The following is a 25,232-nucleotide window of genomic DNA, read 5'->3' on the forward strand; positions in this document are numbered from 1 at the left end:
TTGTAATTTTTATTTATTTTTACACAATCCAAAAATCCAGCTCTAGATACCAAACACTGAACTTTTTCAATCACTTCAGGCCTTCAATAAGCAGAGTGGTAGTTTTGCACCAGGCGATGAAATTAATTATTAAATTAAATTATTATTACATAACAACTCCAGGGAGTCCAAAGACGCATCAATGGAGGGCACCTACTCTACAACTCTCCGTCTCCACCACTCCACCAACTGCAACTACCTTCATCATCTACTGCCAACCACTAGTATTTTCATAGACAATCACAAACATCCATGCCCACAGCAGGATTCGAACCCACAGCCTTTTGGCTGGAGAGCAGATATGCTAACTGCCTGAAGTCTATGGTTATCAATTCCTAAATCTAGCCTTTAGATATGACTATTTTTTACATCTATGCAACAAATATAATCAAAAGAGGATTCAAACAACCAAAAAAAAAAAAAAAAAAAAACCCATAAATCACAATCAATTAATAAAATTTATGTTGAAGTAATTAAAATTCTATGAAGTGTAGTGCTGTGGCATGGGGGGGGGGAGAAAAAGACTAAAGGTAAACAAGAGCCAAATGAAGTGTTTCTTGAACAGCTAGAGATCACAAGTTTTTAGGGAAAATAGTGCAAGACAGATAATGGTAGACCATATAAAAAGCGATTGGTGTAGTCAACAAAGGCCAGTAATTGGGGAAAAATTTGGTATAAAAATAAAAAAATTGGTCTCTGTCAGTGAATTTCCCTGATGAGCTGTGTTAAGGATAGCAATGACATCTAGGTTACATTAAGTGTATATCAATAGCGTTTTCTAACTTTCCTGGGTTATTCAAGGAGAGAAAATACCGGAAGTAGTAGTAGTGGCATAAAAGGAACCCGTGTTGAGATTTGATTAGGTTTTCCAAGGTGAGATTTCTTAAGATTAGGAATTCAGAGTTGGAGAGATAAATATCAGTAATCCTTTCTTTTAGAGTTACACGGTGATCAGCATTCTCAGATAAATATCAGAGATGGCAAATTTTGATGGCAAAAGAATTAAAAGAAGTTAGACTTAGACAAAATTAAGGTTATAATTTTTTTTTATCTTTTAAATGAGCTGTTCCAAAGATCAGAAGGATGAGAAGCTGGTACAGTGGGTTTGAAACTGAATCTATGCAAGTTAACCAGAAGCTACTTGCATCTTTACAAAAATAGTTGACCTCCATAGGATTCTTATCCCATATATTAAGGGTGCTTCTGAGTGTGTGTCTCGCATCCTTAAAAAATGTAAACTCTTTTGTTCCATACAAATCCATCAATCAAATCAGCCTACTTTTCCAATCTCCTAAATGCAAAATTTCTCCATGGTTTTTACTGAGTAGCTATCAAATTTCATATAACTGCAACTTATCCTATTTTGGAAAACTGGACAGTCCATATTAAAATGCATTTCAGAACACTAATCTTATATTCAACTGATTAAACAGAATAAGCCTGGACTTGCAGAACACGGGACAAACAATACTAGCCACAGAATCCTTAGGAATGATCAAAGCTGCTACTCAGAGCATTCACAAATGTGAACACCTCTTCAAAGTGATTGCTGAAATTTTCTACATCATCTCAATCTAAACCTCAACAGTGGACTATCTATGCCAAACATTTTTATTAGTAACTATATGTCATAGAGAATGGAAATTAAATTCAACAACAGAAATTATGATATTAACAACTGTATGTCAATTTTTTTCTTTTTTCAGAATCCTAATAGTGCAAATACACTATTTGCACCCTCACAACTGCATAAGAGAAGTTAGCCACTAATTATAGCACATAGTTTATTACTGTATTTGAATTTTCTTTATTTATACCACACAGAAGATGGTTTGGGTTTGTGGTATGCAAACCAAAATATCTGTATTTTGTAGCATAATCTTATTAAAACATCATTACTGTGATTGTGTTTTCATATTTAAATAGATTTTCCACAGTTCTGCATGAACAGAAATTGTAGATTCTGTCAGTTAAGAGCAGGCTGGTTATGTCAGAAAAACACACTCACTGTGGGTGGCTGCCTGCAGTCTCTTCTGGAACTTATGATCCATAAGTTCTAGAGTTTAGTGTGTTTCTAAAATATTTGGCAAAACTTTGGGTACTTGTTTTTACTGTTGATTTTGATGCCAAAAGGTTGGAACTGCTTGTCATACACACAATAAGGAGATAAGTATTCCAGGTAGTATTGTATGCATGAAATTATCAAGGAGCACAACTACCTATGGCTACATCACAACAAATGCTTGAAATGGACTCCATGAGCAGCAACACATGTTGCACAAGGTCAGCCAAACAATCACTGTACACATCTGAGAAGTCCTGTTCCACACTGTCATACAACCATCCATGATCCTTTGAATGAGAGAGAGAGAAAGAGAGAGACTGTTCATTAGGAACCAGTGTAACATACACATCAGTTTTCAGCTGTTCCTATACAAAAAAATCCAGTGCATTCATGTTGGGACATCATTATAGCTATTCAACTGGCCCACCTCTACCTAACTAATGGCCAGAATAGACTTGGGATGTAGCTTAAGAGTTCGATGAAAATGTGCTACCACTCAATCATGAATGAACAACATGTGGAATGCTCCTAATGATATATCAATGCTTGTAGTTCTTCCTTCAAATGCTGGTGCTGCTAATGACATATCCACCATCAATGCTTGTAGTTCTTCCTCTAAATGCTGGTGTTGCCGACTGTTGAGCATTGGTTGCAAGAAGAATAGACCAATGAGGCTAATCCAAACATTCACATGGAATTACTCCTGATACTAGGACTTGATTTCATATGGGTTGACCTGTACCCATTGAGAAAACTAGTTTCAGTACAACCTTGTAGAAGCCAGTGAACAATGCTGACTAAAGGGGGGAAATCCACTGGTGAGAGCACCTGTACCTGTTACACATGGTAAAAGTTGCTCCTGATAAACAGATATGCCATATAGTTGAATGTGATGTGATCACCTTTAGAGCTATATCTCCAGGAAAACAATTCCAGCGGTATGTTTATATGACCTTTAAATTATAAATTAAAGATGCCAAGAAGTTATATTCTAGGTTTAATCCTTTATCCAAGGGTAAGCAAATAAAGCTTACACATGAAGTAACTTCACAACTGGGTGACTCATATATAGAGGCTAATGACAGTAATGCAGAAGTCATATCTCCATATACCAGTAGCCAAAAGGTGTCATGCTTTATTAGGGAGATATGACTTCTGCGTTACTTCAAACTTGGTATAACTTCTGGGTCTGGCTCCCACTGATAAGACCTCAATAAAGGGTTGAAACCAGTCTGGGTAGTAACCCTTCCCATAATGCACAGCATTATACATGTCCACAAGGATATGTGCTTTGCATTATGGAATACTAAGGCAAGTGATGTGAAGTTATTAGCCTCTATATACGAGTTGCCCAGTTGCGAAGTTACTTCACACGCAAACTTTGCTTACACTTGGATAAAAGATTAAACCAAGAACATAACTTCTTGGCAGCTTTAATTTATAGTATAACCAAAAGGAAAAACTTTCAACATTTATATGATCTTTTATCATAAGAACAGGTACTCAGAGCTTGGCCAAACATTTTAAAAACACCCTGTATATATATCCGTACATATAATTGAACAAATTTTATTGATTTCATTAATGTGTGTGCCATATGATTAAAGAAATAAATGATCATATTACTTTTATTCCCTCTCTATGCAAACTTAAACTGAAATGCTATCAATACTAACAGAATTAAAACTTCATGTAATGTAAATACTTACGTTTCGCCATCGAGACCAACCTCAATTTCAATAATATTCACGGTTTCATTGAAGATGGCATCAAGAAATGGATTTCCTTCCTAGAGAGAAATATCAATTTCCTGAGCTATATCTAATAAAAGATAAGGTTATTATTGCATGGGAATCTCCATGCAATCCAAAGACTCATCTCAAAATATCTGCATAACAACTATTATTATTATTATTATTATTATACGAGCACATCCATGCAGTCTGAAGACTCATCGCAGGAGATCCAATCTATCCACACAATCTATCATACCTTTCAATTGAACCCATTAACAGACAAAGCATTCCCAAATGGCTCTGGCAACACATTCCACTCATTCATAGTACTCTCCAAGTAAAAAATCTAGTTCTCACACCCCTACACCCCTACCAACCACACCTTTATTCAACAGACCCCCTTGTTCTGGTCTCACTGGCCAAGAACAAAAATATTTCTCCTGCATCTATCATATAATCTTTAAGCAACTTAAATGTTTCTATCATATCTCCTCTTTTTCTCCTATCAACCAACTTCTGCAACCCACACACCTTCAATTTGTCCTCATAGGGAACATTCCATTACTCACCAGTAAAGAAGTAAAGTAAAGAAGTAAAGATAAGGATGCTGTTTTTCTCTCTATAAAGAGAAAAACAACATCCTTATCTTTACTTCTTAATGTGTTCTTCAATAGCCAAGCAATCTTATGGGCTACCTTAGCAACATGTCCTGTAAACTTTAACTATCTGTCTACCACCACCCCTAAATCTCTAGCTTCATCTATTTCCTGGAGTATTAATTTATTTTTAATGGTAATGATGAGAACACAGACTGGTAAGGTTAACTGGTAAGAAAATAATTACTATTTATTAACTTATTTGTGGGGTGCTTAAGGGTCAAAGCTGTATAACTGAGAGGAGACCTCCACATAGCCTTTAAAGGAATGCGGGGAACCGACCAGGGCTTCTGACCTAATGTCCAATCCTCACCTTCTCGTGGTGCACCCTGTTGGGTATCTACTTTGATACTGAACGAACGAGGATGGGCTGGCAATTTGGGATTTAGCCGACCAAATTGTATTCTTATTGGTTAAACCAAAATAAAAAATGATGGTACAACATGACAAAATTTCATGCCGGCTGGGGCATCTCCCGGTCAAACAAGGCCCCAGTTGTTTTCGCCAGGGAAACAGGGCGAACAGCGAAAAGTCAGCTACTGGAACAAATCTGAAAACAAACCCCAACTCAACATCACCAGAGTTAAAGTTGGTACTATCAACGTAAGAAGCCTGAATGGCAAAGAAATGGAGCTAGCTGAGGAATTAGATAAGTACCAGATCGACATAATAGGGGTGACTGAAACAAAAAAGACCAAAACTGGTGAGATCTTTCTGAGCAATAAATACAAAATGTTATATTCAGGCAATGACAATCAAGGAAAAGAAGGAGTAGCCATAGTATTCAACACAAAATACGAGGCTAATCTTCTTGAATGGCAGTCAGTCTCAAGTAGAGTAATGTGGGCAAATATGAGAATGGGAACTGGACAATGAGACTTATTTGTGCCTATGGTCCCACAGAAGGTTCTACTAAGGTAGAAGTGGAGGAATTTTTTGAGGCTTTAGAAAAAGCAACTGACACAATGAAAAAGGAAAAGTTAGTCCTTGTTGGGGATCTAAATTGTAGAGTAGGAAATGATTGTGAGACATACAAAAATATTTTGGGAAAATTTGGAGAAAAGAGCAAAGCTAATAATAATGGCAAATATCTGTTGGATTTCTGCTCAGGACATGGACTGGTTATTACTAACACCATGTTCCAACATAAAAATGTGCACAAATTCACATGGAGAGAAGAGGCTAGGAATAAGAAAAGTCTCATTGACTATGTTATTGTTGATAGTGATGTTTTCTCCCTGGTGCAGGACACCAGAGTGTACGGAGGATTTGAAATTGGAAGTGATCACTATTTAATCTTGAGCATTTAATCTCTCAGATGTGAACTGTAGACTAAAATACAGAAATATTATTGAAAAGAAAATGAAAGAGTTTGAGAACAGGAATCAAACCTTGGAGATTCAGTGGCAAACTCTGAAGGAAACATTGATTAATTCTGTCAGAGAGGCATGTGGTGAGGTTGTGTGCAAGGATAAAAAAATCAGAACTCCCTGGTGGACACAGGAAGTTAAAGAGGTAGTGAAGGAAAAGAAGAAAGCATATCAAAAGTTCCTGGCAAATAAGTAAGCTTTTACTCTTACAGAATACAGAGACAAATGTAAGAAAGCTAAACAGTGTGTAAAACTAGCTAAACAAAAGTCATGGGAGGACTTTGGCAAGAATATAGAAAATAAATATCAAGAAGGTGGCAAAATATTCTGGAGGTTGTTGAAGAAGCTTAGGAATGGAGGAAAGAGTGCTGTAAAAGGAATTAGAGATGATAAAGGTGAAATGAAAACAGGAGAAAAAGATATCCTTGAAGTATGGAGTAATTACTTTGAAAAACTGCTAAATGAAACAAGCAGTGAAGACAGCACAGTGATAAAAAACACTGACCAGGCATGCAGTCAGAAATACATATCCATACTTGAAGTAGAAAAAGCCATCAAAGGCTTGAAATGTGGAAAAGCAGCAGGAGTAGATGATATTCGACCAGAAATGCTGAAGTATGGTGGTATAAGAGTCTTACAGTGGCTGCACTGCATAGTTCAGAAAGCCTGGACAGAGGGACGAATTCCCGATGATTGGAGTAGAGCTCTCATAGTACCCATATATAAAAAGGGAAATAAAACTGAATGTGAGAATTACAGAGGTATTTTCCCTACTGAGTGTTCCTGGCAAGATCTATGCAAGTATACTTGAGAAACGGTTGAGAAGAATTGTGGAAGAAAAGCTTGGTGAAGAACAAGCTGGATTCAGGCCAAATAGAGGCTGTAGTATCAGATCTTCACTTTACGACAAATAGTCGAGAAAGCACGGGAATATAACAAAGATCTGTATTTAAGTTTTGTCGATTTGGAAAAGGCATATGACAAGGTGCCAAGAGAGAAGCTATTCAATACGCTGCAGTTATATGGTGTCAATGGGGCATTATATCAAGCAATACTTAGTCTTTATTTGAGTTGTGAGTCAGCAGTTAGAATTGAAGGAAGTACAGGAAGATGGTTTAATGTTAAATCTGGTGTGAGACAAGGATGTACATTATCCCCTCTGTTATTCATTATCTATATGGATCACATTATGAAGGAATGTGGTATTAAACCTGATATCAAAATTGGAGATGTTAATGTCAGCTCTTTGCTTTATGCGGATGATGTTATACTTCTAAATAAATCCGCTACAAGTCTGCAAGATTCTCTGACTAAATTGAATAGCTGTTGTAATAGATATGGTATGAAGGTCAGCAATAAAAAGACAAAGACAATGAAAATAGGCAGAATCATTGAAAATGTCAACTGTGTTGTGAATGGAGAACCTGTGGAACAAGTAAAACATTTCAGCTACTTAGGCACAATTTTTACTGAAGATGGTAAACTAAATATAGAAATAGACAACAGAATCAGCAAAGCTGGTATCGTGGGAAGTCAATTGAATAAATTCATATGGAATAAGAAAGAAATTAGTCGGAACACTAAATTAGCTGTATACAGACTGTGTTCAAACCAATTTTAACTTATGGATCTGAGAGCTGGGTCAGAAGTAAAACACTTGACCAGAGACTAGAGACCGCAGATATGAGAGTCCTGAGAAAGATTAGAGGCGTGAACAGATGGCATCAATGGCAATATCATATTAAAAATGAGGATATTAGGAAAGAACTTGACATTGTCAGCATCCAGGAATGCGTTAGCAGAGCTAATCTCATGGTATGGTCACTTAAATAGAATGGGAGAGGAAAGATTAGCAAAACAAGTGTTCTCTGCCAGGTTGGCAGGAAAACGACCCAGAGGAAGACCAAGATATAAGTGGATTGATACGGTACAAAGTGCCTTAGACGATAGAAATATAAGATCTGATAATGTTGGAGTCTTGACAAGTAACAGACTGATTTGGAGGAAAATTGTAGATAGGAAGTTAGTAATGATGTAATTTTTTCATGTAGTACTGTCATATCCTGTACACCCCTTGAGGGTACATGGCAGGAATTTGATGATGATGATAATGATAACTTATTTGCTGATATTTTGCTGGTATTATATCCAGTATCTTCAGAGCACAAAAACAATTTGTCACAGTACACAAAACAACAACACAAAGACTAAAGTCCTAATTAGGTGCCATCTATGTTGAAAAAAAAAAAAAAAAAAAGAGAGAGAAAGCAGGTATTAATTAGATCTTAAGATGACTGCCTCCCGAATTTTTCTTAAATTTATACAGTCATACTTGTTGAGGTTTGCAGTATGTTTCAAGGCTTCTGTTGATTCCTTGAAATGTATTCCAAACGCCGACAAGTATGGCTGTATAAATTTACCAAAAATTTGGGAAACAGTCATCTTAAGATCTGTATAAACAGATAAGCTTAGGTGTTGACAGTTATTCATGACTTAAGTTTTTAACGGTATTAACAACACCAAACAATTTAATCAAAAGTTGTTTAATTAACTGCTTATATTTCGCTGATTTCAAATCAGCATTATCAGAGCACAACAAACTTGTACACGTGACAGTGAGTAAGTAAAACAATAAAATTGCAGTGTACAAAAGATCTAAAGTCCTATTTATGGTGCCATCTAATGTTGAAAAAAAAAATCATTACAGCTATGTGGAAGTTACTCTTAGGATGATAGTCTCCCAAATTTCTGGCAAATTAATGCAACCATACTTATTCAGGTTAGGAGAATTCTTCAAAGCCATTGCTGACTCAAAAAATAATCTTTCAGATCTGTAACAACTCCTAAATAGCATATTTGTTTTCTTCCATCTAATCCTGTGTGAAGGAGTATCCAAAGCATGGTCTGCCAGTTCTGACTTGCCATAGTAATAGTAGTGAATGTATTTTTTATGTTCTTCCAGGCGGATGTTAACTGATCTTCCTGTTTGTCCATACTAGGCCAAGTCACAGTCACAGGGAACTTCATACACTCCTGGGTGTGCTAAAGGGTGAAGTTTGTCCTTAGGTGAGCAGGTCAGAGTTGCTAGTTTTACATGCGGTTTGACAGTGGTGCAAAGGCCATGTTTCATCAGTACTTTGGCTATCTTTTCTGATGTACTGATGAAACATGGCCTTTGCACCACTGTCAAACCGCGTGTAAAACTAGCAACTCTGACCTGCTCACCTAAGGACAAACTTCACCCTTTATTCAACTGTGTAGTATTTTATCTATTGATCTATTTTGTAGGGATTGTAGCCGCTGGCTAAGAATGTATGGCGCAGATATTTGAGTTCTGTGGTCAGAGCTGTATCGTTAGACCAAATGGCTCTGGCTCTGTGTGTGGGTGTTTTTAAAATGCTATACTGTTGGACTGGATAATGATGTGATTGTTTATGTAGGTATCTTCCTGTGTGTGTTGGCTTTCTGTAAATGGAAAAAGATAGTGATCCATCTGAAAGGCAGGTGACTAATGTGTCACGTCACCTTGGGAGCACACAGTGTTATTAACTGTCACCAACACAAGGTATATGTGACGGACCTATTTATCCATACACGGTACTAATGTACTATAGGTTGATCAACTAACCTCTTGTGTATGGCCTCAACATAAAAAAATAAAATAAAATAAAAAATAAAAATTTTGCCCCATCATCTTTATTACTACTTACCACATATATCTGCTCATACTCAACTACCCATCTCGCAATCCGATCTATTCCATATCTATGCTGATCATCCCCATACATACATTCAACTACTTCCAACATCCACTCTTTCTATGCCATATCTCCATATCCACCTGGGATCCCCCCCCCCACATTCCTGTTGCATTCTCATTCTCTCTTCATCTCTCACATTACACTGTTTCCATTGTCAAGCACTTCGGTGTCTTCCATACCACAGTCCTGATCTTGCACTTCACCTGTTATTTCTGATCTCTTGCTTGCATCACATACTGCACTTCCATCTAGCAACAGTTTATCCAGTTCACTCACTCCAAAGTCATCCAAATGCAATCCATCACATCTGTATAATTCCATTCTTCCTTCAAATACATGTCATACATCCACAAACTGCACTCTCTAATCCTCACACAGCTCTGCCAGCATTCCATTCATGATTCTGGCTCTCTGCTTCAACTCATCATTGTCATATCTTGGCAACACACTGACATCCTTTATTGCTATAGTGTTATCCTTCACTCTCCTCAATGACCTCCTGATATCTGCCCTTACATTCTTCTTATGTCCACTTAGATCGTTTTTTCCCCACAACCACCACTACTTTTCTTGCTCATTTCCTCCTCATATCAACCATGAATTATCTTGTTCATTCTCCCTCCTGAATAGCAGACCTTATGGACTCTCTTATTAACTAATCCTCTAATAATGAAATCTCCATACATTGCTATTCTCGAATCACTCATCACCTCTTTTATCCTTTTTTCTTTCATTCTATTCTTTTGCACATTTTCATTTGTTTACACTAAACATCTAATATCATTCCACATATTCCTCATTTCATTTTTCATTCTGAATAGCTGTTTCATCAAACCTTGCATTACGACAATTTCACTCTCTGTAGCTCCTTGTTTTTACCACTATTACCACTAATATAATATTTCTCATATTAATCAATCTCATATTAATGTTGTCCATTGTTGTCTTGCTATAACTGGTAAAATTGTAGGCACCAAAATTAATTCACTTACATCCATGTAGCTACACAAATCCATCACCATTTGCACAAGTTCAAGCAACTGTATTGTCTAGACAGTAGACACTCTAAATATGCCTTTGCAACTTGCTGACATCAGCATCAGTTCATCCATACAGTACAGGCTGAAAATAATTAATTAGAGTGTATAAAGTTAGAATGGGCTAGAATAATAATGGAGTGAAGACATTGGATAAAATTACTAAATAAAATATGTGATTTATCATATAATTCGTTTTTATAGTACATTTAAAAATTATTGATTGTAAATCATGAATGTTGAAAGCAAAAATTTTGTGCATGCAATTACTATACATGTGATCTCCCTTTTTGACTTGTGTGTGTGTGTGTGTGCACACACAGCTTAAAGAGAACATTACTGTTAGTTTAGTGTTTTGGCTCATTTCTAGCATAGCAGTAAATTAAGCATTTAATTCATTTTTTAAAAAATCTTTAGATGTAGAAAATATAAGTTGTCAAAACAATTCATAGTTATATGCAGTGAAACTTTGGCATTGCATGAGTTGAGTGGAAGGAACCAGTCTAGATATTTTGACTAAAAATGTTCAAATATGAAGCTCAACGACAAATTATGCAAAACTACTCATCATTCATAAAAATTTACTCACCCAAGACCCCATTTTTTTAATGATATGTCTTAATCAATCTGAGTTACACATTCCACAACATAATTAAATGTGCTGAACTGTGGTTGGATGTGTGTCCCCTCCCCCCAATTATAAAAATATTCTATTTTGTCCAGTATGCAGCTAATCACAGTTAGCAAAATCTACTTGCTGCAGACAAGCATATTTGTTGAGCCCTGGAAGGAGGTATAAAAGTTCAGTGGTTACACTCATAATTCAGAGGTTTGGTCAGAAGAACAAATTCCAAATGAGTGAAGTAGAGCTCTCATCACACCTATCTATAAAAAGGAAAACAAAACTGAATATGAGAAATTTTTCTACTGAGCATTCCATGTAATATGCACGCACTCTTGATAAGAGGATGAGAAATATTGTGAAAGAGAAGAACTGGACAAATGCAAGATTGTCAAAATCAGATTTTTTTTACTTTAAGATTGAGGAATGATGACAATATAAAGAATCTATAGTTAAGTTCTGTACATTAGGAAGAATAAGACAAGATGCCAAGAGAAAAACCTGTTCAAAATGAGACGTTATACAGAAAAACATACAGCCTAAATTTGTTAGTCTGCAGTCAGAATTGACGGAGGTACAAGAAGATGACCTGACATAAAATAAGGTGTAATATGAGAGTGCAAAATATTCTCACTTTCACTCTATATATGGTTCATTATGAATGTAAATGCATAAATGCATTAAACTATGAGTTTGGACTTATTATCAGAATGAAACATGATACATATAATCAAGGACACTAGATCATGACAGAATGAGTGGTAAGAATCCATGTATATGAGCAACTAAGTAATGCAACTGCAATACTAATGTGAATAATCAAGAAGGTGATTATAATGAAAGGAGAATGTGTACTCATCTGATTCAGACTTATCTCCATAAGTGAGGTATTAAATACGAATAAAGAGAGTTCTTTAAAGTTTCCATCTGGGTCATGCAGATTATAGAAATGAGTATACAAAAAAACTGAAGGTAACTTGTTATGTCTGTATGCAAATGTCAGAAGTATCAGGTACAGTCTGTTTGCCTTGGTGTATATGTTTTGGTCTGAGATTGTAAGTATTAATAAAACCTGGTTCTCAGAGGTAGTATTAGAAAGGAAAAACCAGATAGGAAAGGAGGTTGGAGTGTTACTAATGATACTGGATACTGTGAGTCCAGTTAGGGGGATACAAAACTATGAATGCAATATTAATAACAATTTTCCATGTGGCAGTGAATTTGAAGCTATCTGATGTGAGGTGGAGCAACTAATACCTGGTAGGGTGTTGTTACAGACCTAGTGGATCAATTGTTAATGAGAATGAAAGCACCACCAATCAACCTGATTGATGCTAAATGAGTAATTATCATCAATGTTTTTAGGCCGTTAGGTGGCATATTGTGTGTGTATGTTGCATGGTTATTAGTGCTCCTGAAAGATAAGTAATTTTTTCATATTTTAGTTGATAATATTAGGTTAACTTATATAGTTCTTGTTTTAAACAGGTGTGTGATTGACTCAGTCATTTCATTTGTAAGTAAACCAATGTGTAGTAGAACAATGGCAGCAAAGTTGTTGGGTGATTTGAATTTGCCGGATTGTGTGTAGTGCAGTACATGTGATGTATTCGTTGCAAAAATGAATGGCAGGAGAATGAAATGGACATAAATAAAGAAATAACATGCTTGAACATTATCCTTCACAGGACAAAATGCGAAACTGAAAAGCTGCAGAAACGGCAAAAGATAAGCAGGACTGAGAAGAGAAATAAGCAGGTGGTCTGAAGTAATCATAAAGACTGAGCAAATGAATGAGAAAAACAAGGAGAAAATTATGTAAGGAGACTCAATGATAAGGGGAGTACTTAATGAATATGTAACAAAATCACATTTCCCTGGTGCAAAACTTCATGATATTAGTCACAATCTATATGCAGAAAGACAAGGTGAAAGAACTAATTGTCTTGGGTTGGCACAAATTATCTGAGAGGCGAGAAGTATTCTATGAGGGAGGATGTAAAGGAGTTCTTAGAAGAAGCAAAACAGAAGAGTGAGAAGGTGAAGATCGTAAATCTTCACTGTTTTTTCCCTTCTTATTCTGGTACAGAATAAGAAGCAGTCTACCATGCTATGATAGAAGACAACTGAAGAAGAGGATTATGCAGAAGGAATGATGTAGGATTTGTGGATCTGTAGTCTGTGTGTGACAGAAAAAAGGCATTGTGATGGACTGAATCTAAATGGTTTTGGTGGTAAGTGTCGAGAGAGAGAGAGAGAGAGAGCCGTGTTCACCAAGCATGCTGAAGTGCAAATTCAGGAAAACTTAAGCGATTAAGGTGGAAGCAGGTGGTGAGTTTGTGTGAGGGCACCCATGGGGCAAGTGAGTGTGAGAACAAAGTGCAGAATCTAGTCTCTCAATTTAGGAACTAAGAGTGACTGGAGGCATAAAGGGATGCTTCATTTCTATATATTAATGCCAGAAGTATCAGGAACAAGAGAGAGGAGTTTTTGGCATTGGCTAGTGCAACCATGCCAGACATTATGGGTATTAGTGAGACTTGGCTAATAGCAAATGATGTAATTACAGGGATAAAATGTGATGGGTTTAGTATTTTCAAGGAAGTCAGAGAAAATAGGATGGGGGGGGGGTGAGTATTGCTGATGATAGCATATGAACTGTAGCCAAAAAGAATAGGAGATAGGTAAGAGGGTGACTGTTCATTTAAAGCAGTCTGGTGTGAGATAAGAGCCGGTAAGACAAATTATACAGTTGGTTGTTGCTATAGGCCAGGGAGTCAATGGATGATATAGAAGACATGCATTAGAAAATTGGTACAAAGAGTGCATGTCGAATGATTATTATAGGGGACTTCAACTATGGAAAAATATACTCGAAGGAAAACAGGTCACATAGCAGGAAGGAAATGGAATTTATACACCTACTGAGAGATAATTACTTGAGGCAACATGTGATGGATGGGACTAAGGGTGTGAGAGTATTGAACCTGGCCAATAGGATCAGAAGAGCTATCCATAACCAAGGTGGCCAAATAGCCTCCGAATGGCAAAAGCTTAGGAGGAAGTTTATATCTGTGCCATGGAATAAAAAACTGCAAAGGAAGGATATTAGTAGTGCATGGGAGATAGAATCAGACTAGAGGAATTAATATTAAATTGTATATTACTCATCCATCTGACTCTTACCTGATTAAATCTCCTCACCTAAGGTGAGGAGGGTTAATCAGGTAAGAGTCAGATGGATGAGTAATATCATTAAGCATGAGCTGCAGAAGAAGAAAATGCTGTGGAAGGTATATAAGGTGACCAGCAAACTCATGAACAGTACAAGGCTCAGGCAAGAAAGGTGACCAGCATGATAAGGCAAAATCGGATTAGGAGAAGAAACTAGCCAAGCAGGCCAGAGAAAGAATGACTATAATAATAAATTTAGTTTAATCCTTTATCCAAGTGTGAGCAAACAAAGTTCGCTCCTGAAAGTATCTTCAGGACTGGGGTAAGGTGGTACAACACCATGGCACTCCTTGCAAAGGTGGAGCAAGCTACCAACACTCCTATCTCAGTATCTTCCATAATGCAAAACACATCTCCTTGCGGATATGTCTAATGTTATGCATTAAGGGAAGGGCCACAACCCAGACTAGTTTCGACCTTTATTGAGGTCTCTTCAGTGGGAGCCAGGCCCAAGTGGAGATACCAGGCAGAAGCATTAGCAGGTCATCTCTACCTATAGGAGTTGCCAAATGGTGTGCCACCTTACCCCAGTCCTGAAGATACTTTCAGGTGCAAACTTTGTTTGCTCACACTTGGATAAAGGATTAAACTAAATTTATTATACTCTAACCAAGTGAAAAATAAACTTTCAACATCTTTCTCTAAATCCAGAGTAATTTATTAAAAAAGGGTGGCACACCATTTGGCAACTCCTATAGGTAGAGATGACATGCTAATGCTTTTGCCTGGTATCTCCACTTGGCCCTGGCTCCCAGGATATGTATGTATGGAATGGTTATAATTTTATTGTAGTCTAGTTTATCTTTGTTTTTTAGTGAGATTTTGTAGAGAATTTTGTTGATAGTGTTTTGGCTGTAACCATTTTTTAGGAAAGTATTGCTGATAATTTTAAATTCATCTTTAAGTGCTTGTTCATTGGAGCAAATCTTCAAAGCCCTGTTTTTTAGAGTATTAATGACACTTAGTTTTTGTGATGGGTGGTGGTAGGAATGTATGTGTATATATTGGACAGTATGTGTTGGTTTTCATAAACAGTGAAGGAAAGACTGCCAGAAGGAAGACGTGTGACAAGTGTATCTAGAAACAGAAGTGTGTTCTGCTTTTCAATCTCAACTGTGAACTGTAAGCGTTTGTGTTGTTTGTTTAGGTGACTGAGGAAAGTGTCTAATGTCTGGCGGCCATGGGGCCAGATAGTGAAAACATCGTCAACATATCTAAGCCAGACTTTGGGTTTTAAAGGAGAGGAATCTAGAGCATGTTGCTCAAAATATTCCATATAAAAGTTAGCAATGGGGGGGTGGGGATAATGGCATGCGCATGGCTATGCCTTCTTTTTGTAGATAGATAAAAACACAAAATAACTAGACCATAATATATGCGCAAAGAGCGCCATGATATCTGGAGGGAAGTTGTCCTGTAAAAGAAGGATTGTGTCATTGATTAGGACATTCGTAAAGAGAGCAGAGATGTCAAAATGACTAATAAATCATCTTTTTCTAATGTAATGTCTTTGATTATGTTTATAAAGTGTTGAGTGTTTCTGATATAGGAGGGGGGGAAAGACCTACCAACTCCTTGAGTGTTGATGCTAATTTTTTGGCTAAGTGATAATTCAGGATGTCTATTCGGGCTTTACATCACACCAAAACATGGTATGAAAGTAAATTCAAGGAAGCCTGTGAAATTCTTATCAACCACCCTAATCTTAACAATAATGATGGTCTAAAAATCCCAAGCATATGGAAGGCACATATTCTACCCACAGAATCTTTCTCCCTAAGAGTTAACTATAAACAAGACTGTAAATAATCCAGAATCTTAAAACTAACATAATAATTGTCATGCTAAATTAGGACATCATTGTTATTGTAAGAAAACTATCCATATATGAAAGAATGTTTCTCTGATGTTATCATAAATAGAATACAGCTTTGATGTAGTTTCTAATTAATTAATTAATCAATCTTTATTATATATATATATATATCGCTATATTGATGATATTTTCCTCATCTGGAAAGATGGTGTCAACAACCTCAATTTATTTTTACACCACCTAAACAAGTGTCATGACAAAATCTCTTTTACCTTCGAACTGGAATCTGATGACTGCCTTCCCTTTTTAGACCTGAAACTTACCAGATGTGCTGAGAGTATTGAAATCTCAATTTTTAGAAAGCCTACTCATACTGATAGATACCTTCATGCTTCCTCCCATCACTATCCCCTACAAAAATTTGGTATTATTTCCACCTTAGCTCACTGAGCCAAATCTTTACTTACAGAAGAAACAGAAATTGAAAATGAACTCCTTTTTCTTAAAAAAAACTTTTATTAATAACGGTTTCTCCCCTAAGAAAATTTACAAATTTCTTTCCCCCAGTCACTCAACTACTTCTGAAGATCCCTCTTCCCCCAGAGCCTTCATCTCTTTGCCTTACATCAGCTCTCTTTCACCAAAACTGGCAAAAATTCTCAAAAAGTTTAACCTCAAAACTTGCTTCACTATGCTCCCAAAACTTTGTTCAATACTTAGTAAACCTAAAGAGAAACATCTTCCAACTCAGTTTCCAGGAGTGTACAAGATTTTATGAGATTGTGGAAAGCCATACTATGGCCAGACTGCTAAATCCATCCTTTTACGTTTGGAAGAACACCGTAGAGATATCTCCTATAACAGGACTAGAGCCAGCGCTCTCTCTAGCCACGTTCTCTTTTCAGTTAACTCAGACGAAGGCCGCCAACACATTGTGAACTGGACTCAAACTTCTAACATCCATGTGTGCTATGATGAACTCGAGAGAAAGATTGTCGAATCTAGAGAAATTTCTCTAGATTCCTCTCATATCAACAACAGCCTAAGTTTCAATCTCTCTGATGCACACATTGCCTCTGTTCAGTATTGGCACACTCGCGACAGCGTGTAGTATACTTTTGTTTGGAACTCAAGCTCGCATTTTGTTTTCAAACATGCTACTGTCTTTTTGTACTTGTTCTGTTATTACAATTTTAAATCTCTGTAATTCTTTATATATTTCTTTGATTGTGATACCTGAAGATGTTGATCAATTCAACGAAACTAGTGTACTCAATATGTGTATATATATATATATATATATATATATATTATATTTGTAGAAAGTATTTTACCTTGGGTATAATAAATGTTAAAGATACCAAGCTATTTTTAACCTGGTTTTACTCCATTTCCCGAGTAAGCAAACAGACAAACAAGTCAAGTTTGCGCCTGCAAGTGTTGCAAGTCTAGCTGACCCTGTATGTAGTGCAAGACCAAGGCAACTCATGGTAAAAGTAGAATAAGCTCTGATCAAGTAGAATGAAAACCAGGTTAAAAATAGCTTGGTATCTTTAACATATATTATATCATATTTTCACTAGAGGGCATGCCAGAAGAATAACCTTTCATCAAATCGTTGTCTCTTTAGCATACTGTGTGAAATGTAACCCAGCTTGTCTTTGTATATATGAAGATCAAAACATCGTGAAATTAAAATAGTTATTTATAACACGGTTGTAGAGTCCATAATTTCTAAAATGAGTGCTGATCGCCATTGCCATGTAACACTAAAAGAAAGGATAGAATACTGGTAGATAGAATTTTTCATTTTATAGAGAGTGTGAAAGTACAAGTAGTAATCACAGAAGTTGAGAATGAATGAAGTCAAGAACGGGCTAAGAGCAGGATTTTTCTCTTACAGAACAGTGCACAATTGGAATTACTTGCCTTTAGAGGTGGTTAAGTACAGGTGGTGTGAATGAATGAATCCAAGAACAGTTATGACAGCTGGTGTGGATAATATGTGGCCTTCCTTGATCAGTCCCTGGATGTCTTGGTAATAATAATAATAATTATAATATAAAAATTGGAGATATTCAATTCAGCTCTTTTTGCATATAATGTTATTTATGTTTATAAACATATCTAACACAATTCTCTAGGATTTTTTTAAACTAAAACTGGGTAACTGCTATAATAAATGCAGCATGAAATTAGAATAAAAAAAGAAAAAACTAAGAAAATAAGCAGAAACACAAACTATATTCTCAATGGCAGACCAAAAGCTAGTAATAATATAAACATGTAGTACAATCACAGTACGCTGTATACACTGCCTGGCAGTCCATATCAGGAATTTGATGGTAATGGTGATGATGACAAAATAATACCTCAGATAATAAATATGTAACACAATGAATAGGAATGTAAACCAGCATAACAAAATAAATAATTACTAACTCTAGAATAACATGCTAAATAAAAAACTTTTTATTTAGCACACTGTTAACTAATGTACCAAGTAGTTAAACTGCTAATGACTAATAGCTAGTTGCACAATATCTGTTATTAAACTAGGTGCAGAAATAGTCTGCTCTTATAAAAAAGGTTGCAAACCACTGATATAAATAATAAATTTCTGAAATAACATAAGGTTAACTGAACTAGTAACAAATAAATTATTGGCATATTGATCTGAGTATGCAATATATACAGATAAAAAAGAAAAGAAAAAAGGAATGAAAGAAAGCCAACTTACCAAATCCCTATATAAAAGATTCACAGAAAGGCCAAAAGAACGGGAACTGAAAGACTCACTGATGAAAAATGTGTAATACATAGTTATTTCTTGCTGAGGCTTCACTATGCGATTGAATGTTACTGTAGTAAACTGAAAGAGAAGGAAAATTATGCATATTAATCTATAAATAGAAATGAAAAACATCTGCATTACATGATGTACCAAGTAGTTTACTGAAAATCTCTTTGTGAAGGACTTGAGTCAAAAGCCATTAAATGAGTAATAAAAATGCAGTTCTTTTTAATGTAAAAAAAGAACTCAAATACTACCACAAACATGATAAAAAATAATGTACCACTCAGCAGACAACATACAGGAATACCTCTTCTCTCTCTCTCTGTGTGTGTGTGTGTGTGTGTGTGTGTGTGTTGTTGTTGTTATAGTGGATATTTTGCTGTATTGAATTTTTTTTTTGCATGATATCATGTCTCTTGGATTTTGGTTGGGACTTTTCAGTAGTTCTTTACAGTGAACCAGCTTGTTATAACAGTGTTTGCTATAGTGAGGGTTTATAGTACAAAGATATTCAATGGCAATCAGTAATTAAGGGCAATTTTCAAGAGTAGAATTTCACAGCCAATGGAAAGAACAAAAGCAAAATAACTGATGATTCATTTCCATTTTGGGAATAGGCTAGATGAAAATGAAGCTATTTCTAGGTTGCATGTCTGCATTGTTAACAATTTAGAAAAGTGTAAAAAGTTTTAATAGAAATCTCAATGACAGAAATTTAAAAAATAATTTAACAGACAAAAAGTGAAATTTATTCATATTGATATTATTATTATTATTCAGAACTTCCATGAAGTCACAATAATCATCATGGGAGAGCCACCTTAACACAAAGTCTATCATACCATTCCTTAAACCATTCCTAGGTGGACTTCAGTAGAATTCTCTTTAATGGACAGGAAAGTATGGATTTGCTAAATGAAAATTGTGTTTTAGTAATCTGCTTACTTATTATAACAAGGTTACAAATACATTGGACAAGGGGGATGCATATACAGTAGTATATTTTGATTTTGCAAAGGCTTTCAATAGATTACCACAAGGCAAACTAGTAGTTAAATTGGAACAGATGGGGTTGGATAGTAGATTAGTGAGTTGGATTGGAGATTGGCTGTCTGATAGGTATCGACACTTGTGTATAGGGGAGTGATATCCCAGAAGAGGAAAGCTGCTGGTGGCATGTTCCAGTGGTCTGTTTTTGGGACCACTGTTGTTTAATTTGTATGTAAATGACACTGGAAAGGACTTAAATAGTCTTGTACAATGTTATTTGCAGATGATGCAAAGTTGGGGATTATGAGAGGTAGAGCAGATGTTGTAGCCTTGCAAGAGCACGTAAATAGACTGTCTGAGTGGGTACGTGTGTGGGGATGTCAGTTTAAGGTTACAAAGTGTAAGGTTTTAAATTTTGGGAAGCAAAGATGGGATGCAGAGTATACGATTGGTGAGGATATTTTGGAGGAGGTGGTCGTGGTGGATAGAGACTTAAAATTTTGTGGATATTTTACTAAAACTGTGAGGACAAGGGAATGATGCAGAGAACAATGACATGTAGAAGTAAGGATGTTTTGATTGCATTGTACAAGACCACACACACATATGGATTACTGTGCACAGATTTGGTCACAGGTTTGCAAAAGGATGATGAGATGTTGGAGAGGGTTCAGATATGATTAACTAAGTTGGTTTCTGGTCTCTGGAATATGAGGTTAGATTAAGAGAATGCAAATTACAGAGCCTAGTGGATAGAAGGAAATGAGATATGATCGAGATGTATAAGTTGGTAAGGGGTAAAGATATTAACATGGATGAGATTTTTCATTGAATATCTGGAGATGGGGGAACGAGAGGCCATCCCTGGAAGCTGTATAAGGTGGGTGTGAGCAAGGGGGTGAGTAGATTTTTTGCATGGAGAGTGATGGGTGATTGGAATGCATTGCCTGAGAGTGTGGTGAGTGCAGGGACAGTGAATACATTTAAGTCAAGGTACGATGAGTTGTGCATGTGAGAGTGGGACCTCCCATGATGAGGAATTGACTCCATGGAGGTCTGTTGATAATAATAATAATAAATTCATTCACAATTTGTAATCTCACTACCCTATCAGGCAATACATTCTGGTCCAGTCACCCTCCATATGAAGAAACTGCTCCTCACCCTCTTATTCACCACTTAAATTTGAAACTTTCAGAGATGGACCTTGTTATCACTCCTCCTTGTTCTACCATAAGAAAGAAATCCCCAGTGTCAACCTTGTAACTACCTCTCAGCAATTTATGTCTCAATCATATCACCTCTTCTCCTATCTATGAAATGCTGCAGTCTGGATGCAGCTTTTTTTTTTTATCTGCTTTTACACTCTCTAGAATGTTAATTTATCATCTTCAAATCCCAGTGACCAAATCTAAGCACAATAATCCAAATAAGGTCTGATCAGGATTTTATACAATGGCATCACCATTCTTCTGTCTCTGCTAAACAGTGTTGTTCTCAGTACAGCAACAATCCTCTGCATTTCCTTAACCACCTTTGCAACATGTCCCATAGACTTCAGGTTTCCTATCATCACCCGATGATCCCTTGCCTCCTCCACTTTCTTGAGTATAGTTCCCTTAACAAAGTATGCAGCCTCTCATCAACAGATCCCAAACTTCAAGACTTCACATTTAGTTACATTAAACTGAAACCTCCATTCATTTGTCATCTGTCCAGCTCATTCAAATCCTAGTGAAGGATACCACATCAGCACTATTACTAATTATCCTTTGCAGCTTCACATCATCTGCAAACAACTGAATATCTCCTTGAAATCCATTGACAATGTCACTGATATAAAGATTAAACAATACAGGTACCAATACTTAGCCCTTAGCATTTGTTATCTTCTGCTTCCGTAATACTGCTCCCTCATACACGCTCTGATGCTTATCATACAACCAATCTCCAATCTAATTCACTAAGCTAATATCCAAACCCATATGTCATAACTTAAATATCAGCTTATCGTGTGGCACCCGGTCAAATGCATTTGTAAAAAATAAAAAAATAAAAATAATGGCTGCATATGCCTTTCAGGTTTGCTCATGTTACTTTACTATAAGAGGCACTTAAATTAATAAAACAAGAGTGCTCCTTAACAACCATGCTGACCCTAACAGATATGAGAAGGTGAAGTTTATCTTTTGGCAAGCAGATCAGAGTAAGAATAAACTTCACCCTCTAGCTCATCGTGGAGTGTATGAAGTTCCATGGGACTGTGACTTGGCCTGCTATGGGCAGACAGGAAGATCTGTTAACATCTGCATGGAAGAACATAAAAATACATTCACTACCATTATTATGGCAAGTCAGGACTGGCAGATCACGCTTTGGACACCCTTCAAACACAATTAGATAGAAGAAAACTAATGTGATATTTAGAGGTCGTTACAGATCCAAACGATTATTTTTTGAGTCACCCATGACTATGAAGAATTCTCCTGACCTGATCAAATATGGTCGAATTAATTTGCCAAAAATTTGGGAGATTGTTTCTTTCATATTGAAAAGAATTACATGTAAGAAAATTTTAAAGGGAATAAAAGTTGAGCAGCTCTCAGATGTGAACTCTAGATGCAGGGCCGCATTTACCATTAGGCGCAAGATGGGGGGCCTCACTCTCTAGGGGGGGGCCTCATTTTAAAACCTTACTCCTCACAAAGAACAATAAAAAAAAAAGGGCGTAGTTATAGTTGCAAAATAAAATACTTATTTTTAAATATTAAATTCATAATATAAAAACTAGAGGCTGCTGAAAAATTTGTGAGGCTTCCATTCAAAATACATTGTTCTTTCCATAGAATATAAAACTAACAGGAACTCTGTATTCCATAAAATTCATGTATGTAAGTGCATACCATTTCTTTGCTGGACGTATATACATGTCCAGCAAACCTGGATAATATTCTGTCCATCTGCTGAAAGAACATGGATAAGAAGTGTAGTTTGACCGTCATGTCCATTAGAAGGTGCGATAATCCTTCACGCAGAAAAGAACACTTAACTACATTATCAGGTGTATGCAGTAGCTACGTTCTGTAGCCTACAGCAAGAAACGCAGTTGCTTGCCATTTGCTCAGTAACCGGAATCTAAGTTATATCAGACAAAATACCTATGAGTTATATTCATTTTGCTGCTTGTTTTATCGTATAATTATTGTTTTTAATGCCAGCGTAAAATAAAAAATCTTTCCATACTTTTTTTCACTTCATATTCTATCACTTTGGAAGATCAATGTCACTATCCATTTTTTTGCTAATTATTTTAATCGCCAATACATTTTAAAATTCTCCAAGAACTTGATTGATGATAATTAATTTTGTCAAACAATTATTTTATAAATTCATGAAAATCCGAATCTATAAATGAATACAGCCTCCATCTGTTCCAAATTAAGTTTCCTATTTTATTCATAATCTTAGTTCAAAGATTAGTTATCATATGTAAATCTTTAATCATATCATGTAATGCATAATTTTTATAACGTAATCTGTAGGTTTTTGCATGTCAACTTTCTTGGTTTTCCACCTAATCACTCACTACAAATCAAAATAAATGGCAGTTATGAAGTCAACTGTTACGTATATATTTTTGGCTAATTTCGATATTATGCGGCAGTTTTGAAGTAGCGATATTTTCCCTACACTTTATCATTTGAAACATGTGTAGGTGCATGCGTCAAAATGAAATTTTATTTCCAAAATTTTCATAACAGAATTAATTCGCCTTTAATGGCTAACTCCCCTTTCCCAAAATTATCACCACACACACACAGACACACTTTTTTATTGTTTGAATTTATTTTTCCAAAGTAATTGTACTGTTGCAGTTTTAAGCAAAAGAGAAAGGCATAGAATCTCTGATAAAATACCATTGGATATAAATTCAAAAGACTCATAATCGAAAACACCGAGTAATGCACTTTAACACAATTTGTTGTTCATAAAAAAAAATAAATAAAAAAATCGTTGCTAAAATTGAAATGTGCGACCCATATAATCTTATTTTGCAAGGAAAGGAAGAAAAATGTCATATTTATTTCAATAAATGTTATTTAAAAAATATAAATATTTGACATAATATTTCTAATACAAGCAAACATTTTGATTATTTACTTTCGCACATGTGAAATTCGTTTTTATTTGGGAAGAAACACAATAAGTAAATTGTGCAGCAAAAAAGTATCAATCCAAGAAATACAGTGCACATAACTACAATAATCCGTTAACAGCGGGGGGGGGGGGGGGGATTTGCATTTTAACAGATAGAATGCTGATGAAGTTTCATCAGCATTCTGCTTTTTTATTAGGTCAAAGGGATTTTGAACCTAATAAAAAAGCAGAATGCAAATACCCCCCCCCCCCGCTGTTAACGGATTATTGTAGTTATGTGCACTGTATTTCTTGGATTGCGAACAGACATATTCAACATAACTTAGTGTTGTAAAAGTGCTGCATTTGAAGAAATATTAGCGGCATAATAATAAAAAAAAAAAAATCAACTAACGCCTTTTATTCCCTAATGGGGAGTAGGCGAGGCCTTTATACCCTATCTAGCTTTGGGAGACTGAGTGGGCAGTTCAATCTCCACCAGTAGCCAATCAGTGATAGCTGGCCCATGTCTATCACTAATTATAGCAGCCGCCGATGAAGAGGCTGACAAACAAGTGCTGCCATCTCTTGGTACCTAACCCTAACAAGATATGTCACTGTCTGAAATAATGTGGGTACTATGGTCGATTTTCTTGAGTTTATGGGACGAAAAACCCAAGTTTCCGGGAGGAAAAACCCGCTTGCCTGTGCCAGAGATCGACTAACTCGGGAACCAGTCGAAGATAGGCTTAGAAAAAGTTCCTCCAGTCAGCGACTAGACTAGAACCTAGGTCTAACTTCAAGCGGCCAAGCGCAGAGGACACAAGCGCCACTTCCACTGAGCTACACAGAGCATAATAATAAAATAGCAAAATTCATAATGCTTCAGAATAACTTGATAATTTTGATAATACCAAAAGAAGATGAGACACATCTGTAGAAATCTATTATTATTATTATTATTATTATTAT

General features: G+C 36.0%; 1 protein-coding gene across 1 annotated transcript in view; it reads right to left on the reverse strand.

The window, feature by feature from the left end:
• The window catches only part of LOC150096576 (translocon-associated protein subunit alpha-like), an 86,963-nt gene extending 67,761 nt beyond the window's left edge, over nt 1-19,202 (reverse strand). The window contains exons 1-2 of the mRNA XM_090408420.1: nt 19,077-19,202; nt 3,814-3,893 (exon numbers count right to left, since the gene is read on the reverse strand). Coding sequence (XP_090264546.1) covers nt 3,814-3,893; nt 19,077-19,157 — 161 coding nt within the window. The 5' untranslated portion in view covers nt 19,158-19,202. The remainder of the gene's footprint in view (nt 1-3,813; nt 3,894-19,076) is intronic.
• Nucleotides 19,203-25,232: the final 6,030 nt, after the last annotated feature.

The sequence above is a fragment of the Typopeltis vanoorti genome, chromosome 18, assembly GCF_054136105.1.
Source record: "Typopeltis vanoorti isolate ZY-2024b chromosome 18, IOZ_Tvanoo_1.0, whole genome shotgun sequence".
Taxonomy (NCBI): Eukaryota; Metazoa; Arthropoda; class Arachnida; order Uropygi; family Thelyphonidae; genus Typopeltis; species Typopeltis vanoorti.